The sequence below is a fragment of the Mytilus trossulus genome, chromosome 11 (genome assembly GCF_036588685.1).
Source record: "Mytilus trossulus isolate FHL-02 chromosome 11, PNRI_Mtr1.1.1.hap1, whole genome shotgun sequence".
In the NCBI taxonomy this organism is placed as follows: domain Eukaryota; kingdom Metazoa; phylum Mollusca; class Bivalvia; order Mytilida; family Mytilidae; genus Mytilus; species Mytilus trossulus.
Window position 1 is genome coordinate 40,886,584 of NC_086383.1, and position 25,101 is coordinate 40,911,684.

Genomic DNA, 25,101 nt, shown 5'->3' on the forward strand with positions numbered 1-25,101 from the left:
CGTAATCTATGTATTACTGATAAATTATTCTATAAATGTCAGGGATTTCCTTACCACATTTCTTAAAACCTTTAGCAAATTACTTCATAGATACAGAGACTCAATTTGCTAGTTTGATTGTAGCTGAACCAGTAGAAAACTTATTATAAACGAAAATTGCACATCCTAATGTTTACGAGGTAAATTTATCAATCATTAAACTCATATATCTGAGTAATTAATATGACGAACGTTGAAAATTTATCCCATATATATATATTTAAAGAGTTGGCAAAAATAGATTTTTTGACTTATTCAATCATTTGGTAATCATTATCTATTTACATTATTATAGATGAATGTGTACTGTTTCCCAAGAAAACGTTTTTGGTTGTTAGTTGAACGAGGAAACTAGTCAGGAATAGTACATTAATATACTGTTTCACAGGGAAATGTTTTTGGTTGTTCATTTTTCCAGAGAACTAGTCAGGGATAATGGTTTAATATGTTTATTTTCCTAAGGAAACGAATTTTAGTTATTTTCCGGGTAAGAAACTAGTCAAGAATAAGATTAATATGTACTGTTTTCCAGGGATTTTGGTTTAGGTTGTTACTTTTCGGGGGGAAATATGTCAGGGATAAAAGATTTATATGTATTGTTTCATGTGACATGTAGTTTATATTATGTTTGTGGTATCCTGCTGTGCTGACTTAAATTAATGGAAGGTGTCCGTTGTTATTCTACAGTTTACATGTTGTAATGTTTCTATGCTATTCATACCATTGCCAAATAAGCGGGAGGTTTTGCTAGCCATTAAACCAGGTTCAACCTATAATTTTGTTTCTGAAAATGTCCTGTACCAAGTCATGAATATGGCAGTGGTTATCAAACAGTCCGTTTCTATGTTTGGTTTTTGTTGCATTTAAGTGTTTGTGTTGTTCCGTTTTTTTCCCTCTTATAGTTGGTGTGTTTCCCTCGGTTTTAGTTTAATCGAAATATTACTATTGGACAGCGGTATACTGCTGTTGCCTTTATTTCCAATGGAAATTGTTTGGTTATTAGTTACCTGGGGAAACTAGTCAGTGAAAGTGAAGTAATATGTATTGTTTACCAGAAAAATGTTTAAGGTTGTTGATTTCCAGTGGACCTAGTGAGGGATAAATGATTGATAGATATTGTTTCCAAGGGAAATGTTTTTTAGTCTTTAGTTTACTTGGGAAACTAGTGAAAAGTAAAATCACAAAAATACTGAACTCAGAGGAAAATCAATTTGGAAAGTCCATAATCACATGGCAAAATCAAAAAAACAAAACGCATCAAAAACGAATGGACAAGAACTCTCATATTCCTGGCTTGGTACAGGCATTTTCAAATGTAGAAAATGGTGGATTAAACCTGGTTCTATAGCGCTAACCCTCTCACTTTAATAACACTCTCATCAAATTCCGCTACATTTACATGATGCGTTAAATAAACAGTCACAATTAATAAAATAGTCAAAATATTGGTACATCAGTCATCATCGTATAACAATTTTAAAAGGAACAATTTAACAGGACACAAAAACATCTACTATCTACGAACACATGGATTGATTTGAGTGTCTGACGTCAGAAAAATTACATATGTCACATAAATTTGTCGTTCAATGTGCATACAAACAATTTTAAAATTTACATAGGCAATGTACGCATACAGGGTTAAAAAATCAAAAGTATGTAAGAATAAATTACAGAAAGAGACCGAGATTCAAACTAGTCCAAAAGTTATACATAGAATTTATGAGAATCCAAAACTTTTAAAAGGAACAATTTAACAGGACACAAAAACATCTACTATCTACGAACACATGGATTGATTTGAGTGTCTGACGTCAGAAAAATTACATACGTCACATAAATTTGTCGTTCAATGTGCATACAAACAATTTTAAAATTTACATAGGCAATATACGCATACAGGGTTAAAAAATCAAAAGTATGTAAGAATTAATTACAGAAATAGATCGAGATTAAAACTAGTCCAAAAGTTATACATTGAATTTATGAGAATCCAAAACTTTTACAAGGAACAATTTAACAGGACACAAAAACATCTACTATCTACGAACACATGGATTGATTTGAGTGTCTGACGTCAGATAAATTATATACGTCACATAAATATGTCGTTCAATGTGCATACAAACAATTTTAAAATTTACAAAGTCAATGTACGCATACAGGGTTAAAAAATCAAAAGTATGTAAGAATAAATTACAGAAATAGACCGAGATTCAAACTAGTCCAAAAGTTATACATAGAATTTATGAGAATCCAAAAATTTAGTGAGGGATAATAGCTTAATATGTACTGTTTCCCAGTGAAATGGGTGTTTTTTGTTAGTTTCCCGGAGAAACTAGTCAGGAATAGTAGACTTATATGTAATGTTTCCCATGGAAATGTTTTTTGGCTTGATAGTTTGCTTGGGCAAATAGTCGCGTATATAATAATATGTATTGCTTCCTAAAGAAACGTTTCTTTATACTTTTTACGGAAATGTGCTCATGGATTAAAATTGAAAAGGATTAGATTTCAAGTAAATATCATTTTTGGTGGTAGTTTCCGGGGAAACTACTCAGAGATGATAGATAAATATTCATACATTCCCGAGGAAATGTATTTTCAGAGGTTTAAATCCTCGGGAAACTAGTCAAGGATAGTATATATTTACAAAGGATATATTTTATAGTCTGTTTTCAAGGGAAATTATGTATGGATAACAGTTAAAAATGTATATTTATTCAAAAAACGTGTTTTCATTGCTTTGTTTAGCGAAATTATTTATTGATAAAAAGTGAACAAGGTAAGTTTCTCATGGCAACGATTTGATTGTTAGTATCCCGGGGAAAACTAGTCAGATTCAATATAACTTACTGAAATCATAAAAACATTGAAATTTTATACTTTAGAGAACTATACAACAATTAGTGATACAAAAAGGAATATATCATATAGATTTAATTAGTCTTTATAAAAAAGAATAGTCAAACAGAATATATCTGTAAACAAATGATTTCTATAGGAAAAGGACAATAAAAATATTTTCCGGGTAAAATTGATGTATTCAACTGGTATTCATGAAAAGAATAAACCGTAGTAATTTATTTGATTACTACTTCATGCAATTACAGTAACATTAGAAGATCAACTGAAAAGTGATTATTAACAATTATATCCAGATAAGTGAGTTTTAATTCATCTTACAAATTAAAATTGATTCGTTGGACGTGACAACATCTTAATTGATAGAATGTCATACGTTACTGTGAACGGTCAAGGAAGATAATAATTTCTGCAAATTGCTTGCACAAATGATATTTTTTTGACAGCATTAAAGTCAGATAATGCATATTTTAAGGTTTTTTATTGTCGTTTTACACTTCGAGGAGTCTAGATTGTCCCTACAGTTGGTCTATTATTTTATCAATTATGTCAATCCTGACAATCCTCGTTGTTTTAAACAAGAAAAACCATAAAACATGCTTTATAAATTATTTGAATAAAAAAAGATTAATTGCCTGCTTATTTTACAATTTTAAAATTATTTTTTTACGCAAAATGACCCGTCTTCCAAAAAGGACATTGCTAATTAAAAACTCATCCACTGACCGTTGCTTCGATTTATTTCAAATTTACAGACAAGCAACAAATAGTGTTTTAACATTACTCAAATCTCGTGATTTAGTTTGCAGGTAGTGTCTATTGAAGTTTAAAATTTGTTGGACTGGTCAATCCCCAATAGGTCAATCTTAGCATAACGCTGATGTGAAATATAAAATAAAACATAATATCCAAAAAAAGGCAACAGTATAGTATACCACTACATTACTGATGAATGGTGAAAGCGAAAATCGTCAATATCAAATTTGACCTCCATTTTGTCATCAGTATCAACATGTTAAAATTTGAAAAGCTTAGATTGAATGGTTCATGAGTAATTGCAACAATATGAATGGAAACGCCATTTACGATCTTGCAAGAACCATAACTCCTGAACGGTAAAAGTCAAAATCGGCATTATTGAACTTGACCTCCATTTTGTCATCAGTAACAACATATTAAAATTTGGGAAGCTTTGGTAGAACAGTTAATGCGTAAATGCACGGACACGACTGGAAACTCCATTTTTCAATCTTTCAAGAACAATAACTCCTTAACGGTAAAAGTCAAAATCGCAATTATTGAACTTAACCTTCATTTTGTTGTCAGTAACAATATATTAAAATGTTTAAAGCTTTGGTTGAATGGTTCATAAGTTAATGCACGGACATTTGATTGCCGCCCGCCCGACCGACCGCCGTACATCCCCAATCAATAACCGACATTTTTGTCACAAAAAAATCCCGTTAAAAATCCATAAATCGATAGAAAAAACAATTCCGAGTAACAAACTTTTTTCAGTTGCAAAGAATTGATGATAATTTAAGTTTATTTAATTTTTAGATTTGTAAAAATGATTTCTTATTTTCAAATTGTACTTACTCGCAGTATAATTCAGGCGACAGTAGTCTACGAATCTTGATATATAACCGTTATCCGAAACCACCTTTTTTATTGTATTTATTAGTTACCGTAACTATGATATCATACTTTTGTCATTTTAAAAGAAAGATTACTCACTTTTTCCAATTTAAACATATTTTACCTAACTGATAACATTGAATGACTTTGCGGGGGAATTTTTTCAGGGATAAAAAAATTGATATGTATTGTTTCATGTGACGTGTAGATTATATTTTGTTTGTGGTATCCTGTTGTGTTTTCGTAAATTCATGGGAGGTGTCCGTTGTTATTCTGTGGTTTACGTGTTGTAATGTTCTATTATGTTAATCATTTATGTATTTCTCTTTACTGAGTGTTCTTTCAGTTTTTTTGTGCTGTATTCCAGGCATGTAGTGTTGTCATTTTAGCGGTATTTATAACATTGCCTAAAAACCGGAACAACCCACCATTTTTTTTAATGTCCTGTACCAAGTCAGTATTATGGAAGTTGTTTTCAAACAGTCCGTTTCTATGTTTATTGGCGTTTGGTTTTGTTGTTTGTGTTGTTCCGTTGTTTTCATCGTATAGTTCCAATTTACCTCATAATAATGTACTATACATGTATTGTTGATAAAACGTTGAATTATCAACCACATTAAGATTGTTCAATCCCATGTATTGATTGCCAATCAACAAATGTCGGAACTTTCTGTAATAATATTTTATAATTTCATATTTGATTTTGTTATTCTAAAAGGTTATTGAAGTGCCACAAATGAGTCGTAAGTAGACGAAACGCGTGTTGCAGCCAAACTTATTAGTCTTGTATCTTTAGTGAGTTTGAACAAAAATTTGGTCGATGCAACTGATGGTGAACGTTTCATTTCCGAAGGTATCACATACCATGTATTCATCACTTTTGTATTGACATGAAATATCGTTGACATTCCTGTGAATTAACGGTTTATAAATCGTTGATATATTCAAAACAATAATGATATTCTCCCCCTAGGCACTAATTGATTCAATCGTATTTGACAGACAAATTTGGAAATGTTCGGTTTTATTGCTTTTTACTTCGTATTTGATTTGGCCTTCCAACTGTTTTGATTTTAATGCCAGTGGTGAGTCTTTTGTTTGATTTTGACAGAGGACAAACACTTTTGCGGTTTCTTAAGATACAATGTTTTAACCATCTTGTTTTGGATTATATTCACATAAGTCTTGTTTCCCAGGGAAAGTTTTGTTTGTTTCCCGTGGAAACTATAGTCAGGTCAATGTACGACCTTCGACACGATGTCTTAGCTCACACCGAACAACAAACTATAAAAGGCCCAAAAATAATCAGTGTAAGACCATTCAAACGGGAAAAGCAATGGTCTAAACTATATAAAAACATATTTTTGTTTGTTAGTTTCCTCGGAAATCTAGTCATCGATCGATAACCTTCCGAGTGCTAGCGATTTTAAACTTGATGCTGAGGCTACATACCTCGTCATCGTCGTCATCATCATCAGTTCAGTTAAAACAAGACACTATTTATCTATAAATATATTGATCCGATGGATAAATCTGTTGTAGAGTTGTCACTGACTCAGACGTACTTATAATTAATTATTTTCTATAATTGTATCTTACATTAATTTGTAGGATCCTTTACTATAGATAATTGATCTGATCTGTAACAATAACATCTCCATGCCTTATATATCATGTACTGTAGTACGACGCTAGATAAAAACTGACGAGGAAAGGTAACACTGCCACCGACAGATTTATATTTGTAAAGCCCAGGTGGTCGTGTGGTCTAACGAAACGGCTGCAGTGCAGGCGATTTGTTGTCACGATATCTCAGAAGCATGGGTTCGAATCCCGGCGAGGGAAGAAACATAAAATTTGCGAAAGCAAATTTACAGATCTAACATTGTTGGGTTGGTGTTTAGACGAGTTGTATATATATACATATAATATGAGGAAAGCTTCCTACACGTAAAAATCATTCTGAATTCAGATTTTCCCCTTACCTTCGAGTGTTATATTTTGACTAAATAATTTTGATTGATAGCATTGAAGTGCTTTGTGGGTTAAAACTGACTTGAAATTTTTTTTTAAAACACCTCCTCCTTTGAAGCGAAATGCCCTTATTTTTTCCTGCTGAAGATTAATTTATTGGAGATTCATATTTATAAATGACAAGCCCACATTCATTATCTTGTGCCATTGTCTTATCCATTTTCACTCTTGGCAGATTTTACAAAATTTAAATGTACAAGACATTTACTTAATTTCAAAACTATGAACACAGTTATACAATTATTATATTATATTTTTTTGGTTTTCACGAAAAAGTTGGAAGATTGGGATTATCCTTTTCATCAATATTTTTAAATAATAACTTTCTAAATTAGCTGGATGTTCATATTGTATTCCTAGTTTCTTGCATCTCCTACAAATGTATATATGTGATAAGTTATTTTTTTAATTCCAGTTTAAATGAAAATGTATGTTGAATTTGTATATCTTTAAAATAAAGGTAATGCCTTCAGTTCAAATCTATACCAACTAAATATAAAGTTACAAATATGTGTGGGATATGCTGTTATATACTAAAGGCTAAGACATACGGAAATGTTTTCTGTGGCTTAGATCCCAACTCTATCAGATGAAGCTAATGAATATAAGTGTTGTTAGGTAAATCTGATTGTTAAACAAAATTAAAACTCCACTAAATAGACTTCAAGATTTGACTACAATGATGGATGAGGCAAACACCGAATATAAGCCGTTTAACTATCGCGACACTAGCCTTGGGTAGATAAAGAAATATTTTGGGGCAACTTTTATTCATCTTTTATGAAGACTAGAAATTTTATTTCACTGAAGCCGTGACCATATGAACACTTTATATGTAAAAAGAGAAAAAAACAGGTAGAATATTTGTCCAATCTTTTAATCAAAGTGCTTGAAAGCACTGATTACTAAAGATTAATTCAATTTATCAGTGAAAAATAAAATAATGCATTGGTTGTTGTTGATTTCACAGCTATTCTAGACAAAGGAAGACAACTACAATTTTAAAAGAAGAGGTAAGTAAAATTGAGAATTGAAATGGGGAATGTGCCAAAGAGACAACAACCCGACCATAGGGCAGACAACAGCAGAAGGTCACCAACAGGTCTTCAATGTAAAGTGAAATTTCCGCACCTGGAGGTGTCTTCAGCTGGCCCCTAAACAAATATATAATAGTTCAGTGATAATGAATGTTGTACTAAACTCCAAATTGTACACACGAAACTAAAAGTTAAAATAATACAAGACTAATAAACCCCAGAGGCTCCTGACTTGGGACAGGACCGAAAATGCGGCGGGGTTAAACATGTTTGTGAGATCTCAACCCTCCCCCTATACCTCTAGCCAGGGTTGGCAAAGTATTACCCGCCCGGGAATTCCCGGGCTCGGCAATACTCCCAGAAATTGGTAATAGTGCGCAATACTGGGCAATATGATTTTCTATGCTTATTTTAACACTTAATAGTAAAGACTTGGTACAGTTTCATAGTATAACAGCAAAATATATACTTTTTATACAGATATCCATTGACAGTCATTTCTAGAAGATTGAAATGTCAATTTCATTCTCTTCTCTATAAATTCTATATGTAGGCAGAACAGAAGATTTGTACATTTAAAGATACCTTTAACAATCCAAACCTTGAAACATGCATTTTATTGCAGTGTTTAAGTGACTTGTTAATTTTATTTGTCATACATTCATATTGCTAAATAAACACCCTAAGGGGTCATGCCAATAAAACTTATAGAATTATAAGGGCTGATTATTGTTACATAAACAAATATGTGTTCTAATCTGAATAATTACTAATTAATTAGTGACATTATTTAAATGTAATTTTTCCTACAAGCAATTCTTAATTCTTAATAGGAGTTATATTTATTGGAAAAATTTGTTTTTGCTTTATATTTACAGTTTGCCCATCTAGACAAATGCTAAACAAACAAAATATGGTATAAATATCTTATTAAATGTATTAAATTTGTGTTTATCAGTGAATCTTTTTTTAAATTAAGACAAGTAGTTTATATAACCCAGTATAACCCAGTATTACCAACTAAAACCCAGTAAAACCCGGGTTTTCCCAGTATTTCCCAATGGGCTGGGCGATACTCATAAAACCCCGGTTTTTGCCAACCCTGCCTCTAGCCAATGGAGAAAAGTAAATGCATAACAATACGCACATTAAAATTCAGTTCAAGAGAAGTCTGAATCTGATGTCAGAAGATGTAACCATAGAAAATAAACAAAATGACAATAATACATAAATAACATCAGACTATAAGCAGTAAGCTGACATGCCAGCTCCAGACTTCAATTAAACTGATTGAAAAATTATGTCTTCATCATAATTATGAGTATCAGACACCATCCTCCCCGTGAGGGGTTAAGTATCATACAATCATAACATATATGAGAACATAACCCGTGTCATGCCAACAACTGGTTTTTAAATAATTGAGTAACAGTGACATAATTTATATTTTTAGAACAGATATTAGATTCCTGCACCTTGCGAAAGTTATGTAATTTTATTGACAAGTGAAACATCATTTTGTGCCTTCAATATCTGAGCATGTATTACATTGATAAATTTCTGGAAATGTTCATGGATAGTATGTATAGAATGTTATGATCAATGCACTATATTTTGTGTATCAAAAAAGGTAGTGGTCAGCCTTGGAACATTTAGATATCAAGTCAGTTCCATAAGATTTTGATTGCATGTCATGCAAAATTTACCAAAAATTTATGTTTAAGTTGAATCCTTTGTGTCTTTTAGTTTGTTGTGCTGTTGAGTTTGTTGTCTCATTGACATATGTCAATGTATCATTCATCTCTTGTTTTATTCTTAGTTTTCTTTTAGAAAAAAAAACCCACATTAAATGCATAAAGTAAAGGCAGTTTGAAAGTATGAACTGTGGTGAAATAAATAAAACAAAATTTTTGCATCAAAGTAATATAATAAATATGAAGGCAATTACAAAATATGAGGATTCAAAATATCAAACCTCATTTAAACAAACATGTATAACATATTACACTGAGTTTCAAACTGTTAGAATATAGAAATACATCAGAATATTAGAGAGCTTATGAGAATTCTAACTGAACAATTATATTAATCTGCACTACTGTTATAACTACTATAATTATGTTGTAAAATAAATCTGTTTGCCCTTTTACGTCGCAGTCATAGTCTTAAATAAAGCAACTAATATTAATTTATCATGTTGGCTTCATGCCAGATCTCTTTATTTTCATATACAGTTATAATAATGTGTACAATTAAGGTATCTTTATGTAAACTGTTGCCATATAAGCAAATATTTCAAAAATTTTTGACTGTAATTTAAGAACAAGGCAGGATTAAGTTCAAATCTCATATTAAAGATAATGGTACAGTAAGACCAAAGATCACAGTACATCTTTTTAAACTGAACAAAACTGTTATTATGACCTAGCTGTAAAAGGCATATTTATGATGAAAAAATGTTTAACAATTTAAAAGGTAAACCAATTTCTCTTCTTCAAACTCTTAATCATAGCTTGCTTCGCTTAAAATTAAAGCAACAGGTATCAACTTTTTAGTTTTATTTTGATTTAAGATGGAAATAATCCTATGACTTTGATTTATCAAAAGAAGCCTTCTTAATTTTTTTACCTGATCTGCATACATGTGGAAACAGCATAAAATATGACTACAGATTGAATGAGATACATATTTCAATTTATAAGTAGGATTATGAGATTTGATAGATCTATTTTCAACAAAAATTCTTTAAATGTGAAACACAATATGTGTTTACAATGTATACATGTATATCCAGCATATTAATATATATTAATTGCATACAATTTCTTTATTTTACATCTAATCACAAATTTATGCATGTGATTATCACATACTAAAACTATTATGCATTTATCATGTTTATAATGTGTAAATTTTTATTGCAATACATAAAAAAAATTTGTTTGTATCAGATTTTATTTATAGCTCATAAATTGACAAATAAAGATCTACTTTAGGTAAAAATATCTATATAAATGACATTGAAAATTCAATATCATTTACATACATATACCAAGTCTAAGTTACCTATCAAATTAAAATTTGTTTTATCCGAAATAATGAAAAACAATGGCATTACATTGACTCAACACCATGTCTAACATTGCCAATTGAATTAAAAAAAACTAAAAATTCAAATTAAATATCAAACTTTTCGGAAATGATTAGAAGATGAAGATTTTTTTTAAAAAGAACAATATCGTCTACAACAATTGAAAAGAGCATTGTAAAATGTAGGATCATTGATTTTTGTACTACATATTTTTTCATAGGATACCAATGTTTGTAGATTTGGAAATTTAAATGATCAATGAAGTATAAATTTATTTTTTTCAGCCCTGTATTCAGACTTCAACAATATCACAAAATCAAATATCCAAATACAATTCAGTTTTCCCTTAACCATCAAAAATTGGTACCCACTTTTTTATGACATTCACTAATAAAATAAAATCCAAAACTGCAAAAATTTAGTACAGAATATCAAACAAATAATAAAGAAATGTATATAAAACAACAATATTCAAAACAACCTTACTGTTATCTTCAATTGATGGACAGCTTTTTGGTAAACACGCGATATGATATATTATACAATGTGTTATAATTAGGCAATAAAAACCAATTAATCAACAAAAATGGAAATCCCTCTGGTGAAATGTAAATTACAGCCTGATACTTGCTGTATGTGGTATTGAAATAAAATGTTAACATTAATGTTTCTCCTATTTGTTAATCGCTCTATACCATAATAATAACAAAAGATTACTTTTCAGTAAAATGAATATGTCAAAAGTGCATGTGAATTAATTTCAAAAGTAATGAGGACAGGCAACAACAATGAATCACAGAAATAAAGGGAAGTAATTCAGTAAAGACAGCAAAATATAGCTAAAATGAAACTCCTGTAAACTGAAATCTTGCCTACTTAATAAACTTGTATCAGATCATAAATAAGTATTCTAATGTAATTGAAATCTTAAGTTATCATAAATACTTCCTTATCAGAACAATTTTTTTCTCTCAAAAGTTGTTTAAATTAGAGGGGCCTGATGGGTTATTTTTGTTCTAAGTGATCAGCCCGTTTCCCTATTGTGATTCGTTTTTCTACAGATTTTTTTATATATATTATCCTGAGCCGTGATCATGGAAATTTATTTACTGTGAATCTTGATTGACAAAAAAATCAACTTGTGAATTGTGATGAGACCCCCTCATCAGGCCCCTCAAATAATGGCAGTACATGTAATAATTGTTTTATCAATATCAATCTTTGTACATTCAGAATAAAAAGAAAATGAGAATACATGCATATATCTTAATTAAATAAGCTAAAGCAGATCCATAACAAAATATCAAATTACAAATGATCATTACATTATACAATAGAGATATACATGATTAAGCATATACAAGTTTACAATGGTACTTAAGTTTCGTAATTTAATAGCAGATCTAGATACAGTATAAATATATACCAGAAATAAATGGTCAAAAGTTTCAGAAGGCAAATGTTATTCCACGAAACATCAAAAAGAATATGTAAAACTTCAAAATAATTTTCAGAAATTATAGCATGCATTCATTATTAATATTGTGATTGTTGAAGATTGCACTTAAAAATTAGCACATAATTGTGACTTCTGAAAAAGCTACATTCAAATATATGGAATGAATTCAGAATGCAAATGGTTGATAATTGCAATACTCATAAAGTCATATTATTTTTATTAATAAAAAAATTGCAATTATTTTAGAATTTACAGTACCACAAAACAAGTGTAATAAATATTTAACCTTGATTAAGTACATTTTGACAATCACACGATTGATTTCCGGAAAATTTATTAATAATCTGGCAACTATAACTAAGTAAAATATTATGCTTTCTTACTTTGTTTATGAAGTACTGTGGATTCATTAATATTCCATGGATACAAATTACTATGAATTTGTGGGTACAAGGGAACCATGAATTTAAATATTTACCTAATTGTAAATTTTCTAAAGGAATGTATGCAGATTATGTGAAAACCATGAAAATTAAATATCCACAAATTTTCAAGAGATCCTTAAACCACGATAACTAGTACCCACATAAAAAATTCACAGTACAAAATGGACGTTCTATACATGTATGTATGACTTGAAAAAAATCATGAAAAAAAATATTGGGTAAATTATGTCCAATTTTCAGTCTTAATACAATCGGCAGAATTTTTGTTGTTGCAAAAACTCAAGAATTTTCTAATTAATTAATTGCAAGAGTAGACAACATGTTGGTTTGACTAGCAATATAGACTGTTAAAACAAGCATCAGATGGTCCAAAAATATACGGAATGACACTTATCACTAATCTCCTGGTGGCATATCATCAGAAAAGTCTTATTAGGAGAAACTTATGGCATTCTTACATTTTTCTCTTTATATACAAAGCATTATGAAGTCTGCATAAGCGAACATATTTTATAGATGAAGCAGGCATTATCTGGAATTTGTAGCAAGCATCAGATAGGCTGGTTTAGTGCAATAGGTTGTCTTATTTCTGGCTAAAAAAAAGTAAAAAAAACAAACATAATAAAAAATATTTGATTAAGATGATCATCTATGAAATATTCACACAATAAGTTTCTATTCAAATATACAAAAGTAAGAATACTTATGTATATCTTCTGAAATTTATGTATATCTTCTGAAATCTTCTGAAATTATCACATGCATAGATTTGTTTAATGACATTTAAACCAACAATGTAGTAAGGGAGAGCAATTTTATGAGTCATACAGAATACTCATAGAGCATATAAAACATGTTAATTATTCAATTTCGTTTTAATATATAATCTAAGTAGTAAATGAATTCACTTAGTGTAATAAATCTGGAAATATATACAATATATGGTACAATTTGTAATAAGGGCAAGAATTATAAGGATAAATCTACATGATCTAGGACTAGAATATTTTTGACTATCTCCAATGTTTTCTTATGTCAGACTATATTTATTTATAAATATGTTCACAGAACTATTCTTCGTTCTTGGTGTAAACCATTTATCGTGATGTTGTTTAGGATACACTTCATGTATTTCCTCGTACAGAATTAGTTATTTTCTGTAAAATCTACAAAGAAAGTGAAAATGATGTTAACTTGTTGAAAAAATGTGAATCGAGGCGATTGCTGGTGTTGAGTAAATGTGAATCTTGGTGATTGCCGATGTTGATTAAATGTGAAGCAGGGTGATTGTTGGTGTTAAGTTAATGTGTATAAAATTGATAAATGAATTAGTTATTTTCTGTAAAATCTACAAAGAAAGTGAAAATGATGTTAACTTGTTGAAAAAATGTGAATCTTGCTGATTGCAGATGTTGATTAAATGTGAATCAGGGTGATTGTTGGTGTTAAGTTAATGTGTATAAAATTGATAAATGGTGTACTATTGAGTCAATCAGGGTTATCACTTATGATGAGTAAAAGTGAATCAATATCTCTTCTTGTGTTAAGTGAGTGTGTATCAGGGTAATAACTGATGTTGAGCAAATGTGAATAAGGTGATTGTTAATGTTAAGTGAATCGCAGAGTGATTGATGGTGAATTCATGAATCGGGGGGATTGCTGGTGTTGAATAAATGTGAATCAAGATATTAACTAGTGTTGAGTAAATGTGAATCAAGATTTTTGATGGTGTTAAGTGATTATGAATCAGGGGGAATACTGGTGTTGAGTAAATGTGGGTAAGGTGATTGTTAATGTTGAGTGAATCAAAGAACCAGGGTGATAGTTAGTGTTATGTCAATAGGGTTATTATTGGTGTTGTGTAAATAAGAATCAGGGAATTAATATGTTTGCCAGTGGTGAGTAAATGTGAATCAAGATTTTCACTAGTTTTAAGTGAATGTTAATCCAGATGATTACTGGTGTTAAGTGAAGGTGAGATAAAATATGAAATAGTGTGGAGTAAATGGGAATAAAGACTTTTGCTGGTGTTAGGTGAATTTTAACAAGGTTGATTGTTGGTAATTTTGGAGTAATAAAATACCTTGTTTTCAAAATTCCAATAGGGAACATACTTTATATAATTGTTTACATAAACCAATTTTTCAAGACGTTTCGGCCAATGGCCTTCTTCAGAACGTCTTGAAAAATTGGTTAATTTAAACAATTATAATAAAATACCAACAAGAGTGATTTCCCACCAAATCACCTTGTGTTTACTGTAGATATGCCTTACCTTTTTAGGTATAAATCTAATACAGCAGGAAAACCAATTATAACACAGCTGGAAATCTCCACAGAAAATAGTCTCATAGTACTGAACGAATGTAGCTATTATAAACAGGAAGCCTATCATAGTGAACACAGACACAAAAATATGGATCTCATAGAGGTAACTATTCACCTGCAAATATAAAAAAAAAATAAAGATTAGAGATCTCATAGAGGTAACTATCCACCTGCAAATATAAAAAAAATTAAAGATAATAGATCTCATAGAGGTAACTATCCACCTGCAAATATAAAAAAAAAAGAAGATTAGAGATCTCATAGAGGTAACTATCCACCTGCAAATATAAAAAAAAATAAGATTAGAGATCTCATAGAGGTAACTATCAACCTGCAAATAAAAAAAAGAGATTAGAGATCTCATAGAGGTAACTATCCACCTGCAAATATAAAAAAAAATAAAGATTAGAGATCTCATAGAGGTAACTATCCACCTGCAAATATAAAAAAAAATAAAGATTAGAGATCTCATAGAGGTAACTATCCACCTGCAAATATAAAAAAAAATAAGATAGAGGTAACTATCCACCTGCAAATAAAAAAAAAGAAGATTAGAGATCTCATAGAGGTAACTATCCACCTGCAAATAAAAAAAAAAGATTAGAGATCTCATAGAGGTAACTATCCACCTGCAAATATAAAAAAAAAAAGATTAGAGATCTCATAGAGGTAACTATCCACCTGCAAATATAAATAAAAAATAAAGATTAGAGATCTCATAGAGGTAACTATCCACCTGCAAATATAAAAAAAAATAAAGATTAGAGATCTCATAGAGGTAACTATTCACCTGCAAATAAAAATAAAAATAAGGATATTTGAAAAAATGCATTTTCATCCTACTGGTGTAAGCCACTTTGTTCAGCCTTATGCTTTTATAGAAAAATACATAAGCTCAACTACGTCTCACAAGATATTTGTTGTTTAATTTCTATGATCAAGGATACATGTCTTCTCTACATGTACATAAAGGTCATTGTTGTCCATTTAGAAACTTTGCATAATATGATCTGTACTCATCTTGGATGTCGAGTGAAAAGTACAAAATTCATTTGAGTTGTAGTGAAAATTTAATAATATGGCAATGATTTATAGGAACCATTCATATATACTGTGGATTCATTATTATTTACTGGATACCAATTTTCCTGGGTTTCGTGGGTACAGGTAAACCACGAATTCAAAGTTCAACGAATATCATGTTTTCAATAGGCTTTGTATACAGAGAGTGGCAAAACCACGAAATAAAATATCCATGAATTTGTAAGTTTTCAGTAATCCACGAAAATTGATACCCACGAAAATAAATGAATCCACAGTAATTAGAAAAATACAAATACAAATCCTGTTATTTTTAATCCATTTATCCATATAATAAAACATAATAAAACATTTGCAAATTTGATATATCTTCATTTGAAAACATTTTAACTTTCTTAGATCCTTAAAATCATGGAAACATGCTCATTTTTAGCATTTAGGTATTTGAGGTAAATTATAATTGTGAGACCAAAATTATTTAATTATTCCTCAAAACAATTTTTAAAAGAGTCAATAAAAACTACAAGTTTAATCTCCTTGGAATCTCTAAAAGCTAATATTCATGTCACTAAAGATTGGAAATGATATTCTGAAGTTTACAATGGGTGTGTTTGGATATACGCCTGAGGCGGCCTATGGGTAACCATAGGAAGCCTCAGGCGTATTTCCAAACACACCCAATGGTTTGTTGGCAAAGGGAGATAACACTTCCTTTTTTAAAACATTTAAATCATTCCTTCTATTCTGAACTAGTTTCACAGGTTTAACATGTTTTATATGTAGGTCTGATATAGAAAATGATAGTTACGAAATCTAAAAGTAACAACATGAGGTAATGTTGACAATATATAAATTATAAATTCCTCAACACCACCAAATAGAGTATTGAATAATGAAATACTATTTTGTGTACAGCATGATCTAAAATACACAATAAACTTACAGGATATTGATCTCTAGTTGTCCATTTCACACTGTAACCAACTATTAATAGAACTGCTGAAGCTACATATAGTAACAATGTAAAAATTGTTAAATTAAAAAACTTCCGCACCTAAAAAAATATTATAACAAAATTAATAAATCATTAAAGCAAGCAAACTAATTACAAGTATCTAATTATTAAGAAGTGATTCGGTTCATCTCTTTTATATTCTTATCTATCATAATTTTTATTAACTATGAGTCATTCTATGTTGACTATGAATAGGATGCTTCTGTTGTTTTTGGTGCAGTTCATCTGTTATTTTCTATCAAGTGTTTTTTTTAAATTTGTTTGTCATTTAGTCATCTTTTTTTTAATTGGCATGGCTTTTTTAGTTTTCATTTAGACACATTCTGAAAATGTACAAATCAGGCAACTTTTCTGGTATCTAGAGAAATAAGACAGTAAAAACAGGTCTCTTGTAAGTAGATATATGTACATAAACACATACTGCATGACAGTTAAATTTGCATAGTATGTATAAGTAAATAATTGGACTGATGTACATGCTACAATATTACTAATTCTAAATACCAATGTTTCTATAAAATAAATCAGCACTTTAAATTAAGAAATTATTGGGATAATTTTACTAAATAAATGCATAAAATATGAGGTCAGAAATAAGAAAAACTTGCATTCATAATTTCACCAGTGATTTCCTTCATCAATTTTTTGCAATCTCATTATCTGACACATAAACTAGACTTCACCTTTATGCCAATGAAAAAGGATCCCCAATTTCAAAATTTTAAATACTGTTGAATTTTGTACAAAAACTGATGTTCTGTTAAACTTACAGAGGTAGGTCTCCTGCTGATTGAGGCTCTCACTGCTGTACTGCCTGTCAGGACCATCTGGAAATGGAAAAATCACAATCAGGAAATGCTAAGTTATTTCCCTTTAATCAGATAATAATGGGGAAAATATTGTTTGTCTTCATTATTAGAAAATGTTGCTCATATTGTTCTAATGTTTGTTGTTTTTGTGTCTGTTTAGTTAGGTTAAATGTAACTTAATTTTACAGTTTTTACTTAAATGTTTTGCTGTTGCAACCCTGTTCCAGGTTAGGAGAGGGTTGAACACTCACAGAATTTCTTAACCCTTCCACATTCTGTATGTGCCTGTCCCAAGTCAGGAGCTAGTAAATAGTTCAGTCATTTTTGTTGGTTCTGTTTATCATATTTGTTTTACCTTTTGGACTGAATCAGCTTGTAGATGTATTTATCATACTTTTTAATTTTACTTACACAGATTCCAGCAAATAGCCCAGCACCATAACAGTTATCTTTACCCAAATGTATTTCTTTTTCTTCCTCTGGTTGTATGACTAGTGGCAGATAAAATATCTCTAATACACCTGAAACCAAAATATTTGAAAAAGATATTTATTCAAAGGCAAGTTTAACTGAAAAATAATTATGTAACATTTTAAAAGCAAACAATGTTAAGGAGAAGGAAATCATGTCATAGTATTATTGAATACATGATTGGTTTCCATGGTTATAAAACATGTAAAAAGTAATAACATATGTACATCTTTCCACTGCAATAGATATGATAAAAGACCAGAAAGCCATTTATTTGGTATACATATATGTTTAATTAACGTGATTAAATCTCTTCAATTCTCCCACCAACAAAGTAGCTACCACAATTCTCATACTTGTGATGTAGCTTTTTTAATTCCATTTAGCATCGGTGCATGCAGTATAAACATAATATGGTAATTTTCTGTTTATTTTTTTGCTTTCAATATGACATTGATAGGTGAACATCGACCAAACTGTGCATGATGTGTTTGTTTGTGTTTATCATTCAATCATTACCTTGTATGTGTAGTCACATTAGTCTATACAAGTAAATGTGACTGGAGTGCCATGCTGGGGAATTATTATTGGTGAGACAGGTCTGCCTAAATCATTTAAATGTCCAGGATTTGGGGTGAAGGAATTAAGTCTTGGTTTAATTGTTTTATTGTTGAGAATTAACATTAAAAAAAAATATCAAAGGAGCTCAAGGATACAAGGTAATGTGACAGAAACCTCACATAACACAAATACTGTAACAACAGGCAAATGACAGGTTACGAGGTAGCAATAATATAGAGGTCAACATTCATGACATTATGATATTAAATTTTCATTCTAATTCATTTGTAATTATCATGTATTCCCAATGTCTATTGATTTATTAATTTAGAACCTACCTATACAAACTGTTACAAAACCAAACACTATTTGTATAATGCCTATATTCTTCGGCCATATATGTAGTGTTGGTAGTCTATCATCCTCATCATACCCCTGAGCCGATAACTCATCAATCTCTTCATCTTCTACAGTAATACTATCATTAATAATCTCATGGTAAACACTCGCCATTCTGCTCTAGAAGTTCATACTTGTTCCACTGGGTTTATCGGTATGCGTTTAGACCTAAAAGAAACAATTCATTGTAATGAAAGGAAAAATGTAAAAATGTACATGCAAAGATCACACTACTCCAAAATCATCGTCATAGGCATGATAGGGAGAAGTGACCTCTCTTTTATCATGGTTAAAAACTGTCTGATATTGTGAAGTCATGGTGTCAGAGATTTGAACATGTTGAAAGATAAATGCTTGTTCGTTGGCTGAACTGAGAGTACAATGTTTGGTACATGTATTTACTATACCATGTATACACATGATATATGCTATAGTAATTACAAGGGCCATATGTTTCTTATTTTCTTTTTATATTTTTCAATTCATATCTGAGTATACAATTAAAGTAACAGTTCAAATTCTATGTTGATAAAGTTTATCTAGTTGTAATCTAGTCTCACAATTACATGTGAATCAATGAATCAATGTGTTTGTAGATAGATGTTTTTGTGTTCTGTCAAATTGTTCCTTTTAAAATTGTTACTCGATAATGACTGCTGTACCTATATTTTGACTATTTTATTTATAATAAAAAAGAAGATGTGGTATGATTGCCAATGAGACAACTATCCATAAAAGACCAAAATGACACAAACGTTAAAAATTATAGGTCACCGTACGGCCTTCAACAATGAGCAAAGCCCATACCGCATATAGTCAGCTATAAAATGCAATGATAAGACAAGGTAAAACAATTCAAGTGAGAAAACTAATGGCCTTATTTATGTAAAAAAATGAACGAAAAACATTTATGTAACACATAAACAAACGACAACCACTGAATTACAGGCTCCTGACTTTGGACAGGCACATACATAAACAATGTGGCGGGGTTAAACATGTTAGCGGGATTCGAACCCTCCCCCTAACCTGGGACAGTGGTATAACAGTACAACATAAGAACGAACTATAAAAATCAGTTGAAAAAGGCTTATCTCATCAGATAGAAAAAAATAAAAGTGGACGTGGCCGGGTACTTACATGTATACATCCAGACACAGAAAGATTATGTCTGTTTAGTTCACGCATCATTGTAAATATAATGGAATTTGATGAGACTGTCATGAAAGGGAGAGGTTTAGCGCTATAAAACCAGGTTTAATCCCCCATTTTCTACATTTGAAAATGCCTGTACCAAGTCAGGAATATGACAGTTTTTGTCCATTCGTTTTTTATGTGTTTTGTCATTTGATTTTGCCATGTGATTATGGACTAGCCGATTAGATTTTCCTCTGAGTTCAGTATTTTTTGTAATTTTACTTTTTACATGTATATAAGTCGAATTGGGAGAAGCTAGCTACCAACTAAAGATCTAGCACTTGAAAGATTTTTTTTATTTAAAAAAGGAAAAGAAAGTAGTATCATAATAATAAATCAATTACCATGATTGCAATTCATGTTTATCAGGTTTATGAACACCATGTTTCTAATTAAAGTGATATATATATAGATTCTACCACTGCATCGAGTGTAATACGATATTTATCCACTCAGGACAGTTAAATTTTCCAATTTAAACCAGGAGGCTGGCCAAGCGTTTTAAATATTTAAAATTAACTGTGGAGAGTGAATTAATATCGTATTACACAAGATTTAGCATGTTTAGTGGGGGAATCTGTTTCTCTAATGATTTTCTAACATTATGCAGGCAAACTTACGGTATTCCTTCTTTTCTAATTATGATCTGAAAATAGATGTGTTCTTTAATAATAATAAATGAATAAACATTTCCTGAAGGGAACAAGTTCTAATAAAGTAACAAACTTATTTTGCTGAAAGTTACATTGTACATGTAGCATGTGTAGAATGATGTGGTGTGTGCTCTCAAGTAACAAGTAACAGAAGTGAAAACAAGTTGTATCTTTATGAAATAACATGCAACAAATTGTAAAGTCTATGAATTAATTTCTTTTCCTATAGAAATAAAATATATATGTCTTTGAAATTATTACTTAATTTTTATATCATGAATATGATAAACATATATATGTATGTGATTATTTCCAGTGGAAGACAGGCCTTACAGTTAGGGGTGCTACTTGTACAAGTTATTTTTATTTACTTGAAGAACAATGAAGAAGTAAATTTTAATATATGGACCATAATTTGGTATTCAGCCTTTGGTTTCTTTTTGTATCCTTTTTTATAAGTTCTAAAATTTTAACTTTTATTTTGTGGGTTGTGTTGGTGTTAGAATAGTATGAATGGAACAATTGAGTTTTTCGAGAAAAAATTAATACATTTTGATTCACTGTTTACGTGACATGAAACCAAACAGGAAACCAATCTTTATTTTCTGTATTTTGCACAATATAATTCAAAAGGCATAAATAAACACCATTACTAGTGTTACTTGCTTCATGTTAATATTTAAAATCTATTTTCAATGTTATATTAAAGTTTTTTTTAAACCTGACAGGAAACCATAAGAAACCGAAAGCATTTTTTTAGTTTTATTTTATTGCAAAATCTGCTTAAAATAATCTGAACAGTATACTTTTCCTTAAAATCCATCTTAAATGTAATAGTATTATAAAACTCCTAAATATGTGCTTGTTTTGAAAACAATTAGTACAATTTATTCAGAATTTTCCATATTTTCTTCATTGATACAGGATACCATAATCGTTGTATCTTGATGTTTAAGCCAAAAAAATGTATTTATTTTTGGTTTTGATATTCCAGTTATATACAATTTATTCCAAATCATTGGCAATGTAACATTCTTTAAATCCAGTAAAGTAAAAAAACTTTTAACTTGGAATTAAAATCTTTAAAATAGGCACAATGTGATACTTGTGACCTGTACACCACCTACATGGTTTCCACATTTTAAGTGTTTGCAGAACATGAATAAAAAATATTAATTAAAAACTGTGACAAAGATTCCAACTTTGTACATTCCAAGTGTAACGGTATATTAACATGTATTTTTTATTAAATTATATTTATTCATTTAAAATATCCAGTAATATTTACTGCTGAAGTTAAATCAATCTAACGAGCATTGGTACAATGATAAGAGACGTAATTTCGATTGATTTTTCCAAGGACTCTTCACGTCATTATCGGGAAACTAGTTGTGTTCTAAAGTCTGTCAAATATGAAATCGATTTTGTCAAGTCATTGGGCACTTATTTTCACACAGGATCGTATGTAACATTATGCACATAGGAAAAATAACAGACCACCGGCGCAATCTCTTTGACAATTGTATTTTCCTCTTTTAAACAAGACGAAACAAGTCTACAGATTATGTTTGCTAACATCCCGTTCGTACATCCGGCCGTAATGGCGTTATCACATGTTAGTCACATGTTTCACGTATGACTGGAAATGATTAGAACTTAAGGACAAAAACAATTTTAATAAATAACTGGACTTCTGTTTCATGTGAAATGTAACGCATAACTATATCGTAATTTTCTTACTTAATTAATACGAAGATCAAAACAAGAATGTAAATCATCTCGTATTTACCTGTTTGAACATCTCGCGAGAGTTCATATTTGCATATTGTTTTTAAGAATTCTATTACAACAAAGCAGATAACATCATCTAAAAATTGCGTTACGAAATCACGCCACTGTTCTTACATCTGCTACATAAATACTTATAGTTCTCGGCATTTTCTTCTCACTATTTTTATTGGTCGATGTTCTTTGTTATTTGAAAAAGTTACGAATTTGCCGGTGACGATTATCTATAAATCAGTCAGTGCTATGCTCTTCGGAAGCAAAAAGTAACGCGAGAAACGACACAAAAATACAGTTGTAGAATCTTTGAAATTCGTATATTTTAAATTTTTTCTAGGGAAGAGTAGCATACACTTGTATGTTGATAAAAATAATGGCATCTTTAGATGTAGTTGCAACTTTTCTTACAGTAATTCACATTTTATCACTTTTCTATAGTTATAGGAAACGGAGCCCAATAGCAAATTATGGTCCATATACATGTACTTATATAACTAAATTTGTAGATACTTATACAAGTGAATTTTATTTACTTGTATCTATAGGTAAAAAAATAATGTCTAATCTATGTCCTTTAGACAAAGAGTTTTTTACTTATATAAGTAAAAAAGTCATCCCATCTTCTTATTTAGAATTCTTAGGATTTCTTTGCTCTATAAATAGAATTTTAAATTGTGTGCCCTTAGCAGATGTCTTTACTAATCATTTAAGTGTAATTTCAAGGACAATAAAAGTCCCATTTGTCTGTCATCTTCAGATCTAGAACTCTGCTAATTTACAAGCCCCAAAGGAGCAGTTTTTGAAGGCCTTGCACACAGATCTTGTGCAAATATACAATAAATTCATTGATATTTGGCAATCAGTTTCTTTGCTGAATTAATGAGATGAAAACATTGAACTCTAATAAAAAATTATGAGCTAAACTGGGGGAAATCATTAAAGGCATGTTTTACATTTCAAAACTTGAAAATTTTGGTGAGTGTAAAAAAAAACACTTATATGGGGACGGAGTCCCCAATTACGGTAGAAAAATCAAAAATAAAAAAATCGGGAAAATTTCCCGAATTTTTCATTGTACTAATGAACTCAAAATCGTTAACTTTTTTTTATGTCATGTTTTGAAATCCCGGACCGGCGCAGAAATCTACAATATACTTCCTTTTTCCGGTCTCGTTATGAATCTTTGAGTAAAATATATATTTATCAGTCTAGTATAAAAAGGAGGGAACGCAATACCAATTTTCATTTTTTTAAATAATTCTTTGATATGAAAAAACGTTACCTGATGAAAGCGTTTCTTTGTTTACATTGCATATGACGTCATAATTTAAATAACGTCACAACTAAAATCCCTAACAACAGAACTAAAATCGGAAACGTTACGGTATTTCTGTTTATTTTTTTAACAAATATTAAAGTTACAAAAAATAATGCATACAGACTTCGTCCCCATTTACAGGTTATGCCTGCCTCATATTACATTGGACAAGTAAATTTTTCAGAAATTTATGGGGAAATTATTCAAAAATTATATTTCACTTATTATTACTAATAGTCTATACAAGTTTATCCTGTTTATTTTTGTTTACCTCTTCAAGAAAATTAAAATTACTTGCACACATACATGTAGTACCCACGATAGTACAAGACAGGTTAGTCTATACTAAGAGTGTTTTTTTTAGGTTGGAATACAGCTATGGTTTGACCAGTTGTTATGATGAATCTTAAAGTAAGTTGGTCGGCTTCAGATTTTGCAGTTGTACAACTACTCAACTATACAACTGACTTGAACTGTACAAGTATGCAAATTGCGTTACTACGAGCGTGAGGATACCTATGAAAGTGGTTACTTTGTGTGTCAGAGGAGAAAGCAATGATGCATTAGAAATAAGTTTGATTCTAATATATTAGATCTTAACCGTAAATACCACTTGAACAAAATTCTGATTCGCCTTGGTGTGATCACCGGAAGTTTCAATTCTAATATCCGAAGTAATTTCGGACAAACAAATCGTAAGCAGGGGAGATCTCAAACTTTTAAATTACAACTTTTAAATATGCTCACTACAAAAAGTGTCGATTATAATAAGATGAACTTCCCTTCAAAACTTTCCAGGTTTTTATTTAAGAAAATAGTTTTCATGCAATTATTCTCACCTTTATAAGTTGTGTCGTGAAATAATTCATACTCTTTGAAAATACCGCTGTTTCCGGTTTTTCCTGTAGCTACGGC

At 30.3% G+C, this 25,101-nt stretch overlaps 1 protein-coding gene across 6 annotated transcripts; it reads right to left on the reverse strand.

Moving 5' to 3' along the window:
- Nucleotides 1-11,675: 11,675 nt before the first annotated feature.
- On the reverse strand, nucleotides 11,676-25,100 carry LOC134691104 (uncharacterized). Of its 6 annotated transcripts, none has more exons than XM_063551342.1 (8): nucleotides 25,026-25,100; nucleotides 21,051-21,076; nucleotides 19,173-19,401; nucleotides 18,214-18,323; nucleotides 17,764-17,820; nucleotides 16,922-17,032; nucleotides 14,885-15,052; nucleotides 11,676-13,775 (listed from the first exon to the last, which is right to left on the reverse strand). In XM_063551342.1, the coding sequence occupies exons 3-8, from the start codon at nucleotides 19,345-19,347 to the stop codon at nucleotides 13,734-13,736; spliced, it is 663 nt and encodes a 220-aa protein (XP_063407412.1). In that variant the 5' UTR covers nucleotides 19,348-19,401; nucleotides 21,051-21,076; nucleotides 25,026-25,100; the 3' UTR covers nucleotides 11,676-13,733. The 6 variants fall into 6 exon arrangements, with proteins under 6 accessions (XP_063407412.1, XP_063407411.1, XP_063407410.1 ...); XM_063551341.1 differs by having other exon boundaries at nucleotides 11,676-13,202; nucleotides 25,026-25,098; XM_063551340.1 differs by lacking the exon at nucleotides 25,026-25,100 and adding an exon at nucleotides 24,797-24,860 and having other exon boundaries at nucleotides 11,676-13,202.
- Nucleotide 25,101: the final 1 nt, after the last annotated feature.